This window comes from Rasamsonia byssochlamydoides (genome assembly GCF_041956645.1).
Source record: "Rasamsonia byssochlamydoides strain NRRL 3658 unplaced genomic scaffold VTN77scaffold_37, whole genome shotgun sequence".
Taxonomy (NCBI): Eukaryota; Fungi; Ascomycota; class Eurotiomycetes; order Eurotiales; family Trichocomaceae; genus Rasamsonia; species Rasamsonia byssochlamydoides.
Genome location: NW_027192420.1, coordinates 172,584 through 192,159, shown reverse-complemented (window position 1 = coordinate 192,159; position 19,576 = coordinate 172,584). Strand labels below are relative to the sequence as shown.

Below are 19,576 nucleotides of genomic sequence, written 5' to 3'. Positions count from 1 at the left end.
GAAGGGCAATGTCTATGGGCAATTAGAACATTTCTGCGGACTGAAGTTCCTGTTCCCGAAATTTACGGGTGGTGTAAGGATGGAGATGAGGTTTTTATTTATATGGAATTGGTGGATGGCCAAACGGTGGAAAATCGATGGGACAGTCTGTCGAGTGAAGAGCGATTCACGCTTTGTGGGAAACTACGCGGTATGATAGCAGCATTGCGCTGGTTGGAGCAGGACCCAGCTGATCAGTTTATTGGTAACATATCAGTCTCAATCCCTGGCCAGTGGATATGGCGATTGACAGTCGATATATAGACCGAATTGGACGACAGCCTTTGCCGTTACCTTCTCCTGTGCCCCGGACACAGGTCCCTTCGCAACAGTCAAAGAGTTTAATGACTGGTTTTCGTCGCTACCCAAACGCGGTTTCCCTGCTGTGAAGTTCGATGACCCATTCCGCAAGGGACTCTCCGATGATGTGCCTATAAAATTTACGCATAGCGATCTCCACCCGAGTAACATTATTGTTTCTTCCAGCAACCCGCCCCACATCCGAGCCATCATTGACTTCCACCAGTCAGGCTGGCTTCCAGCATATTGGGAGTACTGCAAAGCCCTCCCCACTGCAGAGGTGGGAGGAGAATGGGCAAAGGTCTTCATTATTCCAACGTTTCTGGAGTCATACGATGGGTGTTATCGATCGTACGAATTTTATGCATATGCCCTGGGTTGTTGAAAGGGTATTGGCGTATATTCCTGTTTCTCTACCTCCAAAATCATTGCCTGTATCTATCCTATTGATACCCCTATATTCTGCAGAGAAGTCACAGATTGATAGGTGGATGACTTGCAGCTTGGAGGCTGACTAAGCACGTTTGGTCTCTGCTTAGGTATTACGCTGGCGATCCCAATGCACAGATTATCAGGACCTTCCACATTTCACCTGGGATTTTTTTTTTAGAGTTATTGTATGGAGTACTCTCTAGACTTCCTGCGATCTATTTAAATCTTGGCTAGTTCAACATGTGTCTTTCACTGATCGGGAACAATATAAATTCCTTTTAACTTTTTGATTGCCAATCTCAAAAGAAAAAAGAAAAGAAAAGAAAAAAAAAAAGAAAAACTCACAAGCCAAATACAATAGAGGTAAGAGTTACGTGATTTAAAATGGAAGCAAAAATAATATTAAGTATGTCGATCGAGTGTAGCAGGTATGTACGTAACAGTAGACTCCATGACCTGACTCCATGAACACGGGCAACTATAGTCATACCTATCATTGGCCACTCTCTTCTAGAAGCTAATAATGCAAGGTCATTCATATAGCTTGATCTCTATTTCCAGCTACAAGCTCGAACCCAAGCAGAATTCTGACCTCACCAAGACAATCTGTTACTTATCGGAAAAATTCGCGGAGCCATGTAAATCTGCATTACTTGCCTCTCTTTCTCTGTGATGGTTTGTTATAATCTCTTAAACTGTCCTGTCCTGTAAAATAATCGTCAGTTCCATCGCAGAAGAACAGAGATTTTGCACAGAATTGACCTAGGCCGATGCTCGTCTCAGGCAGCTGGAGACAAATGCATCATCTGTTATTTATCCCATCCGTATAGAAACATGGTATAATATAATACAGTACATAATCTCCTTCCAGACCAAAGTATAATTACAGTACAATAGACAAACGACAGGAGATGCCCCAGTGTTTTTGTTCCATCAAGCAGAAGATCACCTAGATCAACTCCACGGAGATGCTGAATATCCCAAACGTAAAGACGCAACTGCAACATATCTGACAGAAACATCAAGGTGGTGCCGTAAAGCAATCGCTTTTCCTCACCATAGGCAAGGCTGGACATATCTCGGATTATGTACGTTCTTCCGGAGGCATTTGCTCCCCGTCTTCAGGGAACTGGTCCCTCGGGTTGCGAGCGCGGTTCTTGTTGTTGGTGGTGCTGTAGTCCACAAACAGTTTCCGGCCGCGGGGGGTCTTTGTGCTGAGTATCTCAAACGCGACCTGGGCGCTGGGGACGTCGATAAACTCGGCGTGGGCAAACCCTCTCGGCTGACCAGTCTTGCGGTCGATGGCGACCCGCACGTCGATGACATTGCGGATGTCCCTGAAGAGGTCGTTGAGATCGCGATCGGTCAGGTCCCACCCCAGGTTCCCGATAAACAGGGTCCTGGTCGGCGCCGGAGTAATCCTACCGCGTTTGAAGTTCGTCTGCGCAAACTGCACAACCACCCGACGCCCTTCGAAAACCTGCATGTTCATTCCGTCGACAGCACGAGTAGCAGCGTCGACCGAATCGAACACGACATAGCCGAATCTAAGGAAGATTAGAACAACCGTTGCTTGTGAAGAAATCGGTTCGTCCCTCTTGAAATTCGAAAGGACGGTAATGCGGCACACTCACCCCTTGCTCAAACCCCGGCTGTCATGAACGATCTTAGCATGCTCCACGGTTCCGTACTTGCTCATCTGGCGTTTCAGGTCCTCCGCTGTCACGTCAAAAAAGAGGTTTCCAACGTAAATTGTCTCCTTGGGCGTCGGTGGCTCCCAGAGACGTCGCTTTTGCGTACCGTTCTCCTGGGTATCACCCGATTGCTCCGAAGCAGCCTCGCCTTGTGCAGCTGCAGTTTCGGCACTCTCAGCGGCTTCATTTGCAGCTGCCGGCGAGGCCTCTTTAGCCGAAGTTTCTGTGCCCTCTGCGACTTCATTTTCCGTCGCCGACGAGGACTGTTCCGTAGCAGCCTGGACAGCAGACTCCTCAACTACCCGGGCATCAGAATCCGACTGCTCCGCAGCAGATGTCGTTTGGGTTTCCTCCTTCTCAGTCTTCTCAGTTTCCTTCTCAGGGGTGGATTCCTTCTTAATCGCCGCATCATCACTATTCCATCGCCGCTGCTCTTGAAGAGCCGCAAACCGGGGAGAGTGAGACCGGCGGGTCAATCGCAGCGCAGTAGGCGTAGAAACGGTGGCAGCAATGGATCGGGACCTTTTCGCAAGGAAGGATACTGAGGAAGAAGAGGAAGAGGATAATAGGAGGCGGCGAGCCGCCGGACGGAGGGAGGAGTACCTGTGGAGCAGAGGACGTGTGTTAGTTTGCGTATGCAGCAGTTTTCGAAGTGGGATGGAGTGGACTTGCATTTTTGTTTGTTTCAAAAGGAAAGGAAGGAAAGGAAAGAAATCTTAACTGAAAAAGAAATAATTAATTAATCAATTGTCCTAAATTAACCCTTGAAAAAGGGTGGAAGAGAGAGTCGTTGGTTGATTGACGAAAAAGATTCGATTGAGTACTATCAGGCTCTTCGAGCTCCGAGAAAAAGTTCGACGACACTGCTTATCGCGGAGCTTCTGGAGGGTCACGTGAAAGGTCTATCAACACGGTCTCATAAAGCAAAAATATTTTGCATAACGACAGGTATTGAATTAAATTAAGAATAAGAATGAGAAGAGATGCAGAAGAAATACCATTCAAAGAACGCCATCCCGTTATCCCATCCCATATCGCTTCCGTTACAGTCATCCAAAACCACAATCCAAACCGTACCGTACATGTATGTAACCCTGTCCTCACCACTAGATAGAGCGAAATGAAGTCCAACAGAGTGAAGATTAACAACCACCCCATAAACTTGGCATGAAAAGCCACTTGGGGCCCCACTAATGTACATACAAGCATTATTATCTTTTTTTTCATTCCGATGTAAACCCTGCCTCGTGTTCGCATTTTCACATGCCATCGTAAACCTTCTGTGCAATATGCTCTTTTTGATTTTCTTTTCTTTTCTTTCCTTTATCTTTCCCGCAGAAATAAAATTAAAATCCTTCTAAGAAGAATATCGAATCCGGGTATCAGAGAATCCAACAAGGGGAACGACTGGCGGAGTTATACTCCACCTGCTCTCCCATTCTCGCTCTGTTGGTTGGGTTGGCTTGCATTGTTGCTGTTCCCATTGACATAGAGTCCAGAGTCGAAGTTAAACCCGGATTCCGAAGGGAAGACCCCCGGCGGCCGATTTCGCCCCCTGATAGGATCCAGCGGTACGTTGCGGCCACCCGAAAGTGGTGCTTGGCTGAGTGGGGAGGGTGCTGAAGGCTGTTGTTGTTGTTGCTGCTGCTGCAGGTCGAGCATTGGCCATAACGAGTTGGGGTTATCGACTGTTGAGTTTTGGATATAGCTATCCCATGCGTCCTATTAACTAGTTAGTGGACTCTTCTGAGCTCGTTATCAACGAAGCAAACTCACCCAGTCCAGATTCAACGGTTGCATGTCAGGCACCTGCCCAAACATGCCAAAAGGTGAAGACAGCCCCAGGGGGTCGGTCAGTGACCCATAACCTCCCTGTGGGATGGGTGACTCCGAGTTCTTGAAAGATTGGTCTGAAAAAGAAGTAGGAGCAGCATTTTGCGGGCTCATGCCACTGCTTAATAGTCCCAGTGTCATCGCGGCATTCTGCTTCTCGTCAGGAACTTCGTACATTGGTGCGCTGGCACCCGCATCCGCATTTTGAGGCGTGACGGTCAGCTTCGCGAGCATCACCCCCAAGAGGCCTGCGGCCTTGTACGCCTCCAGAGACTCGTCACGCAGTTCCTCCCAGATCTCCCGCGACCGCTGGATTGCTGCGAGCATCTCGTCGCGTCTCTCTCGGCCCCACACGTATACATCTCCCGATGGGCGACCGGCCGCTTGTAACTGCAGCCCATGATATAGATCGAGGCAGACGATGGTCGCAGCAAGTAAGAAGTCGCTAGTATTCAACGAGCTGCCCCGATTCTTAGTCCGCAAGCGACCACCGGGACGGGACTCTTTGTGAAGTATCGACTGGTATCGTAACAATTCCATTGATGAGTCAATGCAGGTACGCCGGGAATGCGTGAATCGGGGATTTTCCCGGGCGCGTGCGATGTAACGTCGGTGGAGGACACATTGAGCTTTATGATACACGCTTTGGATCTATGACATGTCAGCACAATATCACGAGACGCAGAGAGGCAAAAGGAGGGATCCTACATGAAATCTCGACATGATCAATTCAGCGGGATCAAGCTGACATTCCTCGATCGGACGGACTGCAAGGTGTTCAGGAATCAAATCCCGAGCCCGGCGGAGTTCGGCGTCGATGTCCATCACAATCTCATAAGGGGGCGTCTTCACAGACGACGTATGCTCGATGACACGGCCGAACGCGAACGCTATACGGGCTTTAGCAATCAGGTAAGAGACTGGCGTCGGCTCGTTGTTGGGACGCGACGGTGGGAGTTCCTTGCAATCTGGATCGAAATCCTCGTCATACAGATTCCGCGGAATCTCGGTATCAGAGTCACCTGTCCGTAGCATACTGGGAAGTCCGACCTGCGACGAGAGGAGGAGATCGGCCTGCCGCACAAAGGTCCATACCCGTCTCCGCATTTCCCCCTGGAACGGTGTGATATTAGGGAACATTTTCGAATCCCGATGATAGCCCATCCGCATGGCCAATCGCGCGATCACACCAATGAGAATCCACACAGACACGTCGGCTTCCTTGGTTTGGCTGAAATCTGCGTGAAGGTGAAGAATCAAAGTCTCGATCAGATACGGGTAGGGTTTGGTATAGTCAGCTAGGATGAGGCATTGCGACATCAAATTGCGAAAATTCCTAGCCATGTCCAGAGACTTTCCTCGAAACTCAGGCGGTTCATCCCCGTCCTGATGATATGATAACATAGCCAGTCGCATCATCGCAAAGAGCATGCCGATCCAAACGATGCAGGTCTTCGAGGGGTCTTTCCAATGCTCGTTGTACTGTAACCGAGTTAGCAATTCGACTTCTGCACTTTCCCCTCACCCATCTCACCTCTTTCTGGAACGTTGGGACATGGAGAATGTCTGATGCTCTGTCAGTTGAATGCATCGCTTGAAAGACAGATATCACGACTTACGAGTTCCTGGGCTGTAAGTGTTGAAATAGCGAGCTATTAACATGTCCGTTATGTATCTCGATGGGAAACTCGCCATGATCTCTGCCTTACTGACAGGTTTCATAGAGCCGAAAAGTAAGGTTGATGGATCCGGATCTGCTCTGGAGGCTTTGATCTTTTGCGCCTGCTCCTCGTATTGCTTCTTCGTGTTTGCAAAGTACTGACGAACTTCTGCTATCTAAGAGCTGTAAGTAAAACAAGCGCGGAATCTCTCTCACACATCATCGGACTTACATCATTCAAGACCGCCGCCCAATGTGCATCACTGATGTAAAACGACTTATTGTTATCCACTTTCATCACTCCAAACGATTTGGTGACCTGCTCCGTTTCGCTCTCTTCCTGACCGTCGGCCGGATCCTCGTCCTGGTCCTGGTCGTGGGAATTTCGACCGGAACCAATACTGTCATTACCAGAGATGGCGGCCATAGCGGCGGCCGGACCAGCAGACTGAGCGCCATTGGTCATGAGCGACAGGACCAGACTTTCCAGTCTATCTATCCTGTTCTGCATATCATCAGGAGAAGTGGAGGTATTTTGGTTAAGCGAATTCTTCTTCCGGGTCCCCGGCTGTGCATATGTACAAGAAGGGGCATCTCCCCTCTTGACACAGTTCTCACACGGATTGGCGCGGTTGCATTTCAGCCTGGTTCCAAGTGACAATGTCAGACATGCATATTGAATGAAGAGAATGAGAATTTCAGCTACTCACTTCCTCTGCCGACAGGGTGCGCAAGAAAGAGGTACCCGATTCCTTTTCCGGATCACTCTGAACTGGCCTTCTGGAGAATGAGCCCCAGCACTGGACGATGTAGTAGATGGTGGTGTCGGAGACATTTTGGATAAAAATAAAAGAGATGAATTATTGGGATGTGACGAAATAATGGCAGACGAAACCAACGTAATGATGGGATCCTGCCACCCAAGCCAGCTGTACGATCACCGATTATCGCCCCGTTGAAAGCAGATATCTCAATCTGCGATCAAATGGCCTCGTCTCGCTGAAGGGGAAGTCTCCTGGCTCCGTTCGAACCTGCACTCGTCGCTGGCCGGTCGCAGCGAGTGGGACGCGCTGAGTTGAGATTGCAAGCACCGGGCGGTCGTTTCTGATCACCGTTAATGGCGCAGGGCTATCTCAGGAAAGAGTATCTGGATCGCAAATAACGCCAGTCGGTCTGCGTGGTAAGGGATGGCCAGAATCCCGTGTGACAGTGCTTCACCCTCTCGTGATAGGAGGTCCGCGACGCGCCCAAGGCTTCGGTATGGGATTCGCTCCTGACTGTATTACCCAGCTCGGAGTCGAGAAGAAGATAGAAAGAAAACTGGATCCGCGTCTGTCAGATCTAGTTTCACGAGAGGTTAGCAACAGAAGCAGCAAAGCGGGAGCAATGCGGGGCGGTGTCGTCGTTGCGCTCCTACCAACCTTCGGGGTCCCAATACGTCTCGAGGACGGTCGTTAAGCGGTGGCAACGAAGTCGGCTCGCGCCAAGCAAGTTCTTCGCTGTAGGGAGCTCGCGCGATTCTCAAGACTGAAGCGACGCCTGCGTAGTCTTCCAGCAAGGTCACCGAAGCGTTGACAATCGAAACCCGGGAGCAAAAGAAGACCACCGGTCGTTTCGTGATCCCTCCAAGGCGCGCCTTATCACCCAAAGAGGTCTCTCTGGGCCGCCGTAGGATTGCGGCTGCTACCACCACAACCCTGAGAATGAATTCCTACTGAACCTTGCAACGGCAAAGGCCCCTCACAGCCTTTTTATACTTGGTCCAGGACATGTACTATAAGCTCAAACTTACACTACAAAAGCGCCCTAGTCTACTATTGTACTAAGATCTGCACTACAGCCTCCGGCACTTCCCCTCCTGACTACTTAATAGGCGTACATACATACCATACAGTGCCTACATATATTGCTTGCGGGGCCAGAATGCCTGAGATCGGACCTTCGACTTCTGAATTGAAAGGAACGTCGAGCGGTAGCAGTCTCTCCTTCCAGCTCCCTCAGCACTTTCTCTGGATGCTATCCAAGCCACAAGCGGGAAGCTTTTATACAGGCTTCAAGAGTCGAGATGACGTAAGCCAACTTACTAAGCTCTACTCTTTCTGCGACTCGTGCAGGCATGGGGCTGGAATTGGATCCAATTTGGTCGGCGTGAGGAAAAAGTCCCAAACAGGCAAATAGTCCACAGAACTAATAACGGAAGCCATTGTGAGTGGTTGGCAGGTTACTGCCTGTGAGTCATTTCATTTTAACCAAGCGTCTACCATTCCGGCGCTTACGAAGCCAAGAAGATTACTCCGGAGTAACACCGAGAGATGGAAGTTGACAGGGAGGGCTTGGCATCATCAGTTATATCAAAGCAGGGAGCAGCAAAGGAGTTGCCAACTGGAACATCAACACACAAGGCTTCATTCATGCCTAGCTCTTGAACTTATGGCTTCTTCTGATGCAAGTATCATATTACTATTTGGCCAATTGACAGCAATATCGCCCTCGGAGTTCAAGCCCCAGAAGTCCTCCACGCCATCGGCAACATCAGCGCCGAAGACCGTAAGGCGCATCTCTCACCTGCCCAGCGACCAACTTTGCCTTGCAGAAAGAAAGGCAAAGACAAAGGCAGCGGTAAGAAGAGATGACAAAGCTAGAATAAGGACAAAAAACGATAATGAGCGGTCAAACAAAGCAAATTCGGTGTATAGAAATGCAGAGAAAAGATGTTATTCTGCATGCTCAAGATTCGATAACGACTTGACAGATAACTGCAGATGGTTACCTCCAAGACGGTGATGGCGTCACAGCGACTTGCTCTGTCTCTACGACAGTGAGCTTAGTTGTTGGCAGTCGCACCGCCTAGGCTAATCCCAAACTCAACCACCCCAAACAAAGCCAGCAACTATAATGATCTTCCATTAGGGCAACCCCAGTTATTTATAAAAGGAAACCCATTGACTGGCGAAACATGCTCTCATTGACGCTTGACCCATGTACTTCTTCTGACTTTGTGCTACGATATAAATTACGATTGACCCCGCCGATTTCATCGTCAACTAGCTGACTATCGGTTATCCCTCCGTGTTCGCAACCTTGCATACCTGCGATACTCTTTTCTGATACGTACTGCCGGTGTTGGATTTCCTAGCCAGCTCATTGCTCCGGGGTGGTTGCCACGACGCTGGTTGTGATTTGTCCAGAAGACGCAATCCCGTATCATGCAAATGGTGGGGTAGATAAACAAAGAGCCTGGTCCCTCCACTGTTGACTGTACTTCCTTCAGCCGGTTCTATGCAAGAGCCCAGAATCAACTTGACCGTCCCAGGTCATCTCCCTATTCTCTGACATCCGGCTGCAATGTCGAGCAAGCCAGAGCGCGGAGGTTCTTCTCAGAGCCGCGGCCGTGGCGGTGACCGTGGACGCGGCAGCGATCGTGGCAGAGGGCGTGGTGATCGTGGTAGAGGAGGTGATCGTGGCAGAGGCGGTGGTCGGGGTGGAGGCCCTTCCCAGGCGCCAGCATCTATAGAGCTTCCAATTCGATCGGGTCCTCCCCCAGGTCGCGGTGATCGAGGCGGTAGAGGTGACTTCAGAGGTCGAGGAGGGGACTCAAGAGGACGAGGTGCGAGAGGAGACTTCCGAGGCAGAGGATCTGGTAGAGGTCGAGGTCAGGCCAGAATATACAGGTGAGTGGACTCATCCTGGGCATCAGGCATTTGTGAACTGACATGTGCAGGGCTCCCGGCGGTGTCCCCGAACCCGATGTCGAAGTCGAAACGATTGAGAATCGCATCGAGGAGGCCGTCTTGAAGACAAAGCCCGTCGATGCCGATACACGGAGTCAGTTCCCTCTGCGTCCAGGATTTGGAACTCAAGGACAGAAGGTGCTCCTGTATGCGAACTACTTTGCGTTGTCGACCGACTCAAAACAGGTTCTCTTCCGCTACAATACGGAGATCCTGCCAGATAGAGCTGGACGGAAGCCATCCGCGAGGAAGTCCAAGCAGATCATCCAACTATTCCTCGACCAGCACCTGCTTCAGTACCAAAACAGCGTCGCCAGCGACTACAAGTCGACGCTGGTCTCGCGGATCGAACTTCCTCTGCAGCCAGGCAGTTATGATGTTCAATACAGGGCGCCAGATGAAGATGAACCCCCTGAGAACCCACAGATCTACCACGTTCGTCTTCAGTTCACCGGAACTGTCATGGTATCCGAACTCTTGGATTACCTTTCGTCAACTAATGCGAGCGCGATGTTTGCATCTAAGGAAGAGGTGATTCAAGCCCTAAACATCGTGATGGGCCATTACCCTAAAAAGGAACCCCTCATCGCCTCCGTAGGTGCCAACAGGCATTTTAGCTTGCAACCAGACGAACAAGAAAGATTCTCTCTTGGTGGAGGATTGGAGGTGATGAGGGGGTTCTTCGTCAGTGTTCGTGCTGCGACCGCACGGCTTCTCCTGAACGTGCAGGTAAAGAATATTGCCTGCTATGAAGCAGGAGAGTTGAAGGGACTCATCGCTGCTGTTAACCTGTCGAATACCTATAAGCTCGAAAGCTTCCTCAAGACTCTGCGTGTAAGGGTCACGCATCTTCAGTCTAGGAAGCCTCGTATCAAATCGATCATCGCCCTTGCGACACCTAGAGACGGAAGAGACCTCCCTCACCCTCCAAGGGTACAGCGTCATGGTGCCGACCCACGACAGGTGGAATTCTGGCTTGACAGTCCTGGCCAGGGTCAGAGCTCGGGCCAAGATCCCAGTGAACAGTCCAGCAGTAAAGGCAAGAAAGGGAAGAAAGGGAAGAAACCACCCAGAGCTGGACCAGAGCAAGCAGGGAGATATGTGAGCGTCGCAGAATACTTCTTGCAGAGTAAATCAATCCTCCTGTCAGACGATGAATACAGCTAATGGAAATAAAACCCAGAACACAACATGACGGTGGATCCCAACGTTCCGGTTGTCAACGTCGGCACCCGCCAGAACCCCTCATACCTGCCGGCGGATGTATGTATTGTCGAACCGGGACAGCCAGCAAGTGCGAAATTGAGTCCGCAACAGACTCAGAAAATGATCCAGTTTGCAGTCCGCTCACCGGGAGAGAATGCCGATTCGATAGTGGACAAGGGTACTCAAGTACTTGGCATTCAGCCTCGCCTGAATGATACTCTTGTAGGTGATACTTTTAACACCGCCCAATGCTACATAGTAGTTAATTATAATTAAATCTAGGCCGCATTCCGCTTGACACCGAAAGCAGGCTTGATCACGGTTCCGGGTCGTATTCTAGAAGCTCCCCGTGTCTCCTACAGGGGACAAAGAGAAATCACGCCCGCAGAGGGCAACTGGAATATGCGGAGCATCAAATTCGCCAGGGCTGCCCAACTTCCCTCCTGGACCTACCTCATCCTGGATGCGGAAAACACAAGTAAGTTCTGGCCATCCCGAAACGCTTTCTGGGCGACGCTGGAAGAATTCCGAAGCAAACTCGTCGATTTGGGGATTGAGGCATCAACACCGGTCGAAGGAGCCCAAGTCTTCTTCACAGGCGAGGGCGATGAGGAGAAGGTCGAGAAGGCCATCAACGACCTGGTCGCCAGAGTGAATCCTCGATTCGTCCTCGTCATTCTGCCAGGTAGGGACACGGCCCTCTACAACCGCGTCAAGCTTGTTTGTGATGTCAGAAAGGGCGTCCGTCATGCCTGCGTGCTGGCCGAGAAGTTCTGCAAGCCCCGGAACGACCAGTACTTTGCCAATGAAGGTCTCAAGGTTAACCTCAAGCTGGGAGGGGTCAACCAGCTTCTATCAGATAGTCAACTTGGCATCATCGCGCAGGGACGGACCATGCTTGTCGGGATCGATGTTACCCACCCGTCCCCGGGATCGGCGTCATTCGCTCCCAGTATCGCGGGCATCGTGGCGTCGGTAGACTGCCAACTTGGCCAGTGGCCAGCCGACATCAAGATCCAGGCCCCTCGGCAAGAAATGGTCGCCGACCTGGACGCGTTACTGAAATCGCGTCTCCAACTCTGGGCCCAGCACAACAAGGGCGCATACCCAGAAAACATCATCGTCTATCGTGACGGCATCTCCGAGGGGCAGTACGAAATCGTGCTCAAGCAGGAACTGCCTCTGCTAAAAAAGGCGTGCAAGGAGGTCTACCCCGCCTCTCATACAGCAAAAGGCCTCCCTCGCATGTCGATCGTTGTGGTGGGCAAGCGCCACCATACACGGTTTTATGCTACCACGGAGGAGATGGCCGACGAGAAGTCCAAGAACCCGCCCAACGGCACCGTGGTCGATCGCGGCGTCACTGAGGCCCGGAACTGGGATTTCTACCTGCAGGCCCACAAGGCGTTGCAAGGGACGGCTCGGCCTGCGCATTACTTCACGGTGTGGGATGAGATCTTCCACAACCAGCCGCTTCGGCGGCCCTTCCTCAACGCGGCCGACGTTCTTGAGGATCTGACGCACCGGCTGTGCTACCTCTTCGGCCGCGCGACAAAGGCCGTCAGTATCTGTCCGCCTGCGTACTATGCTGACCTGGTCTGTGAACGCGCCCGCTGTTACCTTAGCCATGTCTTTGACGCGACGCCCGAACAGACGCCCGCCAGCAGCGTGATTGAAGGCGAGGGGCGGGAGCAGCAAGTCCCTGACTTCAGGGATGTCAGGATCCATGCCAATGTGCGCAATGATATGTTTTACATTTGAGTGAAAAAATATTTGAGCAAATCTTAAATGGATTTGAGAGTCTAGGACCCAAACAGGGATTATCTTTTGGAATATTGTTTTTTTTTCCTCTGATTTCTGGAAAATGGCCCAATTCATTCCATCTTATCAAATCACTGTCCCGGAGTGAGAAGAGAAAAGAGAGAGAGAGAGAGAGAGATTATGATTGATGCATGTCTACCAGTTTAGTAGTTTTGACAAGATTGAACTGTTGGATTATTTAGCAGTTACTACTACTGTACCACAATCGAAATTTGTGAAATCTGCAGATAACTTTTCTTTTCCCTATTCAAATCCGGTTGGTAATAACTTGCATTTATAAGGTTATCAAGACACTACTGTACTCGAAATACATCCATCCATCCATCCATCCATAAATACAGGTATGGGTATGGGGTACAATCTGCAGGTGAATTCATCCTTGGGCTGAAACTCGAGTAGCCAAGCAAGCACGCCTAGCATAGGGATGTCTTTCATGTAGTAAGTACGTATGTGTGTATGCATGTGGAATGATTTATGGTAGGGAAGGTTGGAAAATAATGTACCTAACATCAATCATCTGATTTGAGTACTTACTACTAGTAAAAAACAGCAGTAGACAGAACTTAAGTTAACCGTACATAAAATAACATAACGCAAGGGTGTCAAGTGTCAAGTGTCAACGACAATAAATAATAAATAGCACTGTAGCAGCAGCAACAATAACGTCAAAAACAACAACAGTAATAGCAGCAAATTTGTACAGGGTAAAGGCGAAAGTCAGAAAATGGCAGGAAAAAAATGAAAAGAAAAGAAGAAGTAAGGGTGGTACAATACCAGAATAGAAATGAAATGATATGAAATGAAAAAAAAAAGAGGGGGGGGGAAGGAGTGTTTGTAAATGCTCTGAGACAGCGATTGCCACGCCACCATTATCATTCATCAATCGTTGCTCGGTCGTCGTCATAAAAGCCTCTTTTTTTTTACCCTTTCCCTTTCCCTCTTTGGTCTCATCACCTGTCCTGTCCCTCACAACTGACAGCCTTGTCAGTGGAGGGATGGATGGCGTACACAACTCATTAGGCCTCGTGTTATGATTTGCTGATTTGTGAAAAGAATGCCGTGGCCATCAAGAAATAACCGTTACAATTTATTCCATTACGTTGCCGTATCGGTATTCGGACATGCGCAGGATAATAACTCGACCACGCTGATACTTGGTCGCCACGTCTAGACATCTTCGTCGCCAAATGTCCAGCTTCTCTGGGTTATGCGGCTCGTGCGCTTCGTTTGTGCAGGGGGCACCTCTTTCTGCGGAGACTCATCATACGTATCCCAAGACGCATCCATCATCTTCACCGCTTTGATGCGGTCGCTGCTGATGGGCCGATTCTCGACTTTCGGCTTCTCGTCAGGCGGAGAAGCGTCGGAAATCGACCAGTGGCTGTCAAAGTCCTTCTTGCGATGAGCTCCGTTCGGATGGACGCTCAGCGGCGCGGTCCCCTCGGTCTCGTTGGGTGTAGGATTGCCTTCCTCGTCGTAGAGATTGTTCTCGTACAGTCTGAGCCCCCTGTTGTGTGCAGATCCGATGAGTCTCTTGGGCCCAGTCTCAGCAGGTTGCGACCCGTCATCCTCAAACTTGAAGTGCGTCTCCGCATCGCGTCGTGGGTGAACAACACGGGGCCGGGCAGGCGGGGTTTCCTGAACATCCTCCTCGTTGTCACTCCAGCCAAAATGGCGGACATCCTGACCACGGATCTTACCCTTGGGCTTCTCAGGCGTGGTGAAGTCTTCAAAGTCCCATTGAGACAGGTGACGCGATTTCGGACGTGAAGGGATAGACTTGATCTCCCGCGAGCCATCATTGTTCTCGCCTAGCTCGAAATGGTCAAATTTGTTGGGATGAGGCCTGTACCGGGGCTCCGGTTTCTGGTTGCCCTGATCTGCATCACCCTCTTCAAACAGACGGATAGGCTGAAAGTTCTTGCCTGCGCCAGCCTTGGGTGGGATAGCGCCTCTCGGTTTCTCTTCAGCTGCGACTGTTTCATCGTCGTCGAACAAACGGTTAGGCCCAAAGGTCTTCGACGCACCCTTGGGTGCCACGACACCATCCTTCCTCGAAGAGCTGTTCTTGGTAGGAGTGGTATCGTCGTCGGGATCTCCGACGAACAGCTCAGTATAGTCACGCTGCGGGGGCTTCTTAGAGGCAGCGGCACGCGGCGCGATCACTGCTGGCTGATCATCCTCTGCGCCATTCGAGGAAAACAGAGACAAAGACGCGTGAGGGTCCTTGAGTGGCTTCTTACTAGCAGGCTCCTGAGTGCTGCTCTGCGCAGGAGGGGTGACTGTACCGTGGCCGGCAGAAGATGAAGTAATCAATCTTGTTTGTTCCTGAGCGTCGCGAATAGGCCAGTTGCGTCCCCGGGAGCCAATGACGTCGACTTGCTTCAGCAGCGATCCTTGGTCCCAGTAGAGTCTGATCTGTTGGATCTGGTTCTGCGAGTCAAAGCGAACAATATGGACCTGGAGAAACCCGATATGAGCAACACTGCAAGGGACAAGCCGCAAGACTAGCTTACCATAGGGAAGGTCACAACGCGGTCGGCCAGGAAGTTATCGTCGAGAGAGGGGAGATAAGCCCCGCCTCCAGAGACAAACTCCAAAGTCGTCTCAACATCGAGAACAAGCGCATCGGAAGCCTCGATAGCACTCAGTGTCTTGTCCGACTTCTTCTTCACGATCTTCTGCTGGCTAGATAGATGCTTCAGGACCGCATCTGCTCCATGAAACGTGGTTGTCGTGGTAATGTAATTCAGGGAGACGTCACGACTGAGCGCATCGGGTTTTGGATCCGCAAGGAATCTCTCATAGATAGCCTTGAGAGACATTCTGGCACGCGCGAACGGAAGGCAGTCGCAGGCGTGTGTGCGATTGTTGGTGCTTCTCAGTCCTCAATCGCGAGTCACGGCAGCGGGGTAAACACAGGTGGGTGTGGCAAAAAGGTGTCGTGGACACGGGTAGGTTAGCAAGGGCCACAGGTGTTGTCTCTGAGTGATTGTAATAGATGCAGATGCAGAGGTGCAAAGGCAGAGCTGTTATTTAGGGGAGAACCTAGAGCTTTTTTTCTCTTTGGTGCCTTAACTGCTTAGACGCGGTATTCACGCGCATTCCCGGAACTGCAAACAAAACCAGCCGTGTCTGCCGCAGCCCCCAGGGCTTTGGTCGCTTCGCTGCATATTTGCGCCGCTTTATCCCGTGAAAGCAAGAACAGGCGCTCCGGAGAGAGACACCAGCGTTTCATCTTGGCTCGTCTAATTAAACGCTCACCAAGATTGTGTACCACTGTTCCTACCCCTGTGGATAATCCCACCATTTCACAGAGCAAAGATACCATATCCATATGTGGACACTGCCATTTCGATTCTTCGGTTTATTTCTATTGTTCACCATTTGTGAGCGGTTATAGCTATCAGATCTCCTATCTCAGAGAGGGTCTTATATCTCACTAAGGTAGTCTAGCTCATTCCCCTGGGAATAATTGGAGGATGCCTCGGCCCACCAGCCAAAATTAGGCCAGCTACAGTAGATCTGCAGAACTAACTAGCTAGTAACTGCCAGACATACACTGCTACTGCACTCCATACTTTCTTTGCGCATTGGTAAAATCTGCAGCTGGAGTCCTCCCCACCACCACCATCAAAATGCAGGCCGTCCGCAAGTGATGAGATATGTATCTCATCTGGTGTGAAGATATTTGCGTGATCTGTGGAGAGCACTGTATGGGACAAGTGGGCCATTATTGCTAACTTCTCGCGATCAGATTGAAAAGCCGATGAATGATCGCTTAAAGTGTCCTGTGAAATTGTTGTCAGTTTTTATCGCAGGGGAATGGCATTTTGTCGGGGAATTGTCCTTACCCGAGATAATCTTCTTTAATTGTCCCGATAGCATTGATGGCGGACACATCGGGTTTCACACCAAGGATTTTTAATCGAAGGCTTGTTCCCTTCTCGATTACTTGATCCGCATGATCTGTGTATTGTGGAGGAACGGTGCCAGGTTCCCATTTGATATCCGAAGGAATGTTTTTCCGCGCAATAAAGATGGACAAAGGGCCAGCGAGAGTGAAAATACCAGTAGGTTTAACCGACGTCACAATGGCATCCACCTAGTATCAATCATTAGTGGCGACAAGCAGAAAAATAGCCCTCGAGCGATACATACCGTTTCTCCCCGAAAAGGTTTCCAGATGATAGCACGATACTTGATGGTGTACTCAGCATGTCCACTGCCAGGAATCACTCTTCCTTCACCAATATCTACCATATCCATGACGCAAATAACGAAGTGATCGCCCGTACATCTTCCTTCTTCCTCTTCGTTCAGCCGGTTGATCAGGTATTCCTTCACATTCGGGCCGAAGTAAGATGGGTGCAGGGTAACGACTTTCGTTTCTTCTTTGAGGAAAAACATGGCGGTGTCTTCTCGAACCCAGCAAAAGAAATCGAGAACTGCGACAATCGGATATGCCCAAGTTTAGGGATTCGGAGGCAGTTTGGAAGCTTGCGCGCCGGGGATCGAAAGTAGGTCAAGCTCGTCCGCAACTCGAAGATTCCACGGTGTTATGTCAACCTCGCTAAGAGAGGATATAAGACGCAGCGATCGTATTGATTTCGACAAATTCAAGAGATTCAAAGAGCCCGTGTCCGCTTCTCAGCACCGAGAACCTGAGTCAGTGTGCCATAATGCTCAAGAAATAGCAACGAAGGACTTCCCAATTCAAGATAGGAAGGAGAGACACAGGCTGCAAATTCTCACGACTTCTCCTCAGCCGTGGACTTCGCGACCTCTGTCTGCGCCGGGTGTTGAGTGTGTTTACAGAGTATTGACCTGCGCTGACCATCATATGATCCATGCTCCGAGACGGTCACGTGATTAGTGCTCTAGCAACAGACCTGGAAACTGGTTGCCTGAGGCTTCAAACTATCTACCTAGGTACTACCGTAGTACTGCATAGTTACGACTGTGCATTGGTTCAGGTTTATTATTTTCTAGCCACATTTCTCGCTACATTAACCATATCCACCCATATTTCTTCCTGGGCATATTTCTAGAAAGTGCTATGGGAAAGTATACTGTAGTGAGTAGTTTTGAAGCAATAGTTTAGCAAGTGTCATGATGGCAAAAATAAAGTTGTACTGGTGTACTCCGTAGTCCGTACAGCGAGACATAATGTAGCCAGGCGGATCTCCGACCTCCAGGGCTTATCATTATTGCTTCTTGCTAAGGCTGGCCTCGTGAGGGTTTAAGGCCAAACACATGTTTGTCGCAGGACCTCGGGATTCGGCAGCTACTTCCCGCATTGAGGAATGACTTCATAAGGCTGCATCCCACCCACTTGCCGCCCTGTCTCACGCAACACAGCTGATCCTGTCACTATCTCTTTTTATAGGGACCAGTTCGCCCAGATTATTTCTGTACTCAATCAAAGTTAATCGTCCCTTCATTTCTGTGAGGCATATATTTAGAAGCACTACGCTTTGAAGAGCTTCTGAGAATCAAGCGATCATGGCACTCAACCTTGAGAAGCAACTCGTCTTTGTAAATCCCCTTCTCCTAAGATGAGCATGAATTCAAATCTAACAGCTACTAATTCGCATTTATAGTATGGCGCCTATCATCACAACCCTGTAGGCATTGCCCTTCTTTATCGGTTTGTGTTCGCGCATATCACTCATATATGGTTTCTCCAGGTTAACATTGCCATCCACATGACGTGTGTCCCAATTATCCTGTTAACCGCCATACAGCTAGTAAGGCTAACGCTCAAATCCTGTCGCTGACTTCAGCTAACACAATCGCATCGCAGGCCAGCAATAGCGGTACTCTGATTTCTTTGCCCGATTTCCTTCAGATTAAGAACCTCCCTCCCAATCTTGGGACGATCGTCGCCTTTGTCTATTCGTTTGGATACCTCCTATTGGAGCCGGTTGCCGGCGCAATTCTCGCTCCCGTCCTGATTGCCGGCACCGCATTCATGAATCATCTTACGAGCACTTACGGGACGACAGCGACGTACTGGTCTGCCGGTATTCACGTGGTGTCATGGTTGGCTCAATTTCTCGGCCACGGCCGCTTCGAGGGCAGAGCGCCGGCGTTGCTGGACAACTTGTTTCAGGCATTATTTTTAGCCCCGCTCTTCGTGTGGATGGAGTTCCTTTTCTTTCTCGGATACCGTCCGGAGTTGAAAGTGCGCTTGGACCAGGCAGTGGAGAAGGAAATCGCTAAATTCAAGAAAGGCCAAAGGGATGGTTAATTAGCCAGAATGGTGGTCTGCTGAAACCAAGTCAACTGCTATAGATCTCTGGTTAAGGTATGGTGAGCAGGAAATATCGGCCCCAGGCGTATGCATTGATCAGTGTACACAAACAAAGTGGCGGATACAATGAGGATGTCCCAGCATAGGGACTGGGGATGATGACGAGTTATGAGAAAGGTATTCCATTGGACGTTGCTTACCACGATCCGATGTTGCCCACCTCAATTTATCTCTAAAGCTAGCCTAAACAAGCCTGTATAACAGGTGGTTAGCACGTGCAGCGGGCCTGGAAAGGCCAATCTAATGTATAACAGTGAGCATGAATCAAGTCAGGTAGCAAGCCAGGCCAAGCACAGAGACTCAAGAATGAGCAGCATGCGCTATCTCTGATGGTTGCTTTCAGCCAGTATGGAGTAGCATGGGTCCTTCTGTTGTGATCGTTTGGGTAGTAATATTAGACAAACTAACACTCTAGTTATTGACTTCAGTTGTGATCATCGACTTGAGTGTTACTAATATGGGGTCATGCAATACCAGGTGTCAGTATAAAGCGTCAGGTCCGTCATAATCAACAACCATGAATAGGTATGCTGCTAAATTAATG

General features: G+C 50.0%; 6 protein-coding genes across 6 annotated transcripts; 2 read left to right on the top strand and 4 right to left on the bottom strand.

The window, feature by feature from the left end:
- Positions 1–1,855: 1,855 nt before the first annotated feature.
- On the bottom strand, positions 1,856–3,139 carry VTN77DRAFT_5148 (uncharacterized protein; the record flags this gene model as incomplete). The annotated part of the gene is made up of 2 exons (XM_069421285.1): positions 1,856–2,318; positions 2,406–3,139. 2 exons carry the CDS (start codon positions 3,137–3,139, stop codon positions 1,856–1,858), a joined length of 1,197 nt encoding a protein of 398 aa, XP_069277142.1.
- Positions 3,140–3,881: 742 nt separating this feature from the next.
- VTN77DRAFT_5147 (uncharacterized protein) lies at positions 3,882–6,793 on the bottom strand (the record flags this gene model as incomplete). The annotated part of the gene is made up of 7 exons (XM_069421284.1): positions 3,882–4,187; positions 4,242–4,949; positions 5,007–5,780; positions 5,833–5,864; positions 5,918–6,134; positions 6,191–6,602; positions 6,669–6,793. 7 exons carry the CDS (start codon positions 6,791–6,793, stop codon positions 3,882–3,884), a joined length of 2,574 nt encoding a protein of 857 aa, XP_069277141.1.
- A 2,510-nt stretch (positions 6,794–9,303) lies between these two features.
- Positions 9,304–12,656, top strand: VTN77DRAFT_5146 (uncharacterized protein; the record flags this gene model as incomplete). The annotated part of the gene is made up of 4 exons (XM_069421283.1): positions 9,304–9,629; positions 9,680–10,818; positions 10,873–11,117; positions 11,178–12,656. The coding sequence occupies 4 exons, from the start codon at positions 9,304–9,306 to the stop codon at positions 12,654–12,656; spliced, it is 3,189 nt and encodes a 1,062-aa protein (XP_069277140.1).
- Positions 12,657–13,883: 1,227 nt separating this feature from the next.
- VTN77DRAFT_5145 (uncharacterized protein) lies at positions 13,884–15,541 on the bottom strand (the record flags this gene model as incomplete). Its single annotated transcript, XM_069421282.1, has 2 exons — positions 13,884–15,176; positions 15,233–15,541. The coding sequence occupies 2 exons, from the start codon at positions 15,539–15,541 to the stop codon at positions 13,884–13,886; spliced, it is 1,602 nt and encodes a 533-aa protein (XP_069277139.1).
- A 956-nt stretch (positions 15,542–16,497) lies between these two features.
- On the bottom strand, positions 16,498–17,126 carry VTN77DRAFT_5144 (uncharacterized protein; the record flags this gene model as incomplete). The annotated part of the gene is made up of 3 exons (XM_069421281.1): positions 16,498–16,507; positions 16,571–16,821; positions 16,878–17,126. 3 exons carry the CDS (start codon positions 17,124–17,126, stop codon positions 16,498–16,500), a joined length of 510 nt encoding a protein of 169 aa, XP_069277138.1.
- Positions 17,127–18,221: 1,095 nt separating this feature from the next.
- VTN77DRAFT_5143 (uncharacterized protein) lies at positions 18,222–18,969 on the top strand (the record flags this gene model as incomplete). The annotated part of the gene is made up of 4 exons (XM_069421280.1): positions 18,222–18,254; positions 18,320–18,343; positions 18,407–18,466; positions 18,523–18,969. The coding sequence occupies 4 exons, from the start codon at positions 18,222–18,224 to the stop codon at positions 18,967–18,969; spliced, it is 564 nt and encodes a 187-aa protein (XP_069277137.1).
- Positions 18,970–19,576: the final 607 nt, after the last annotated feature.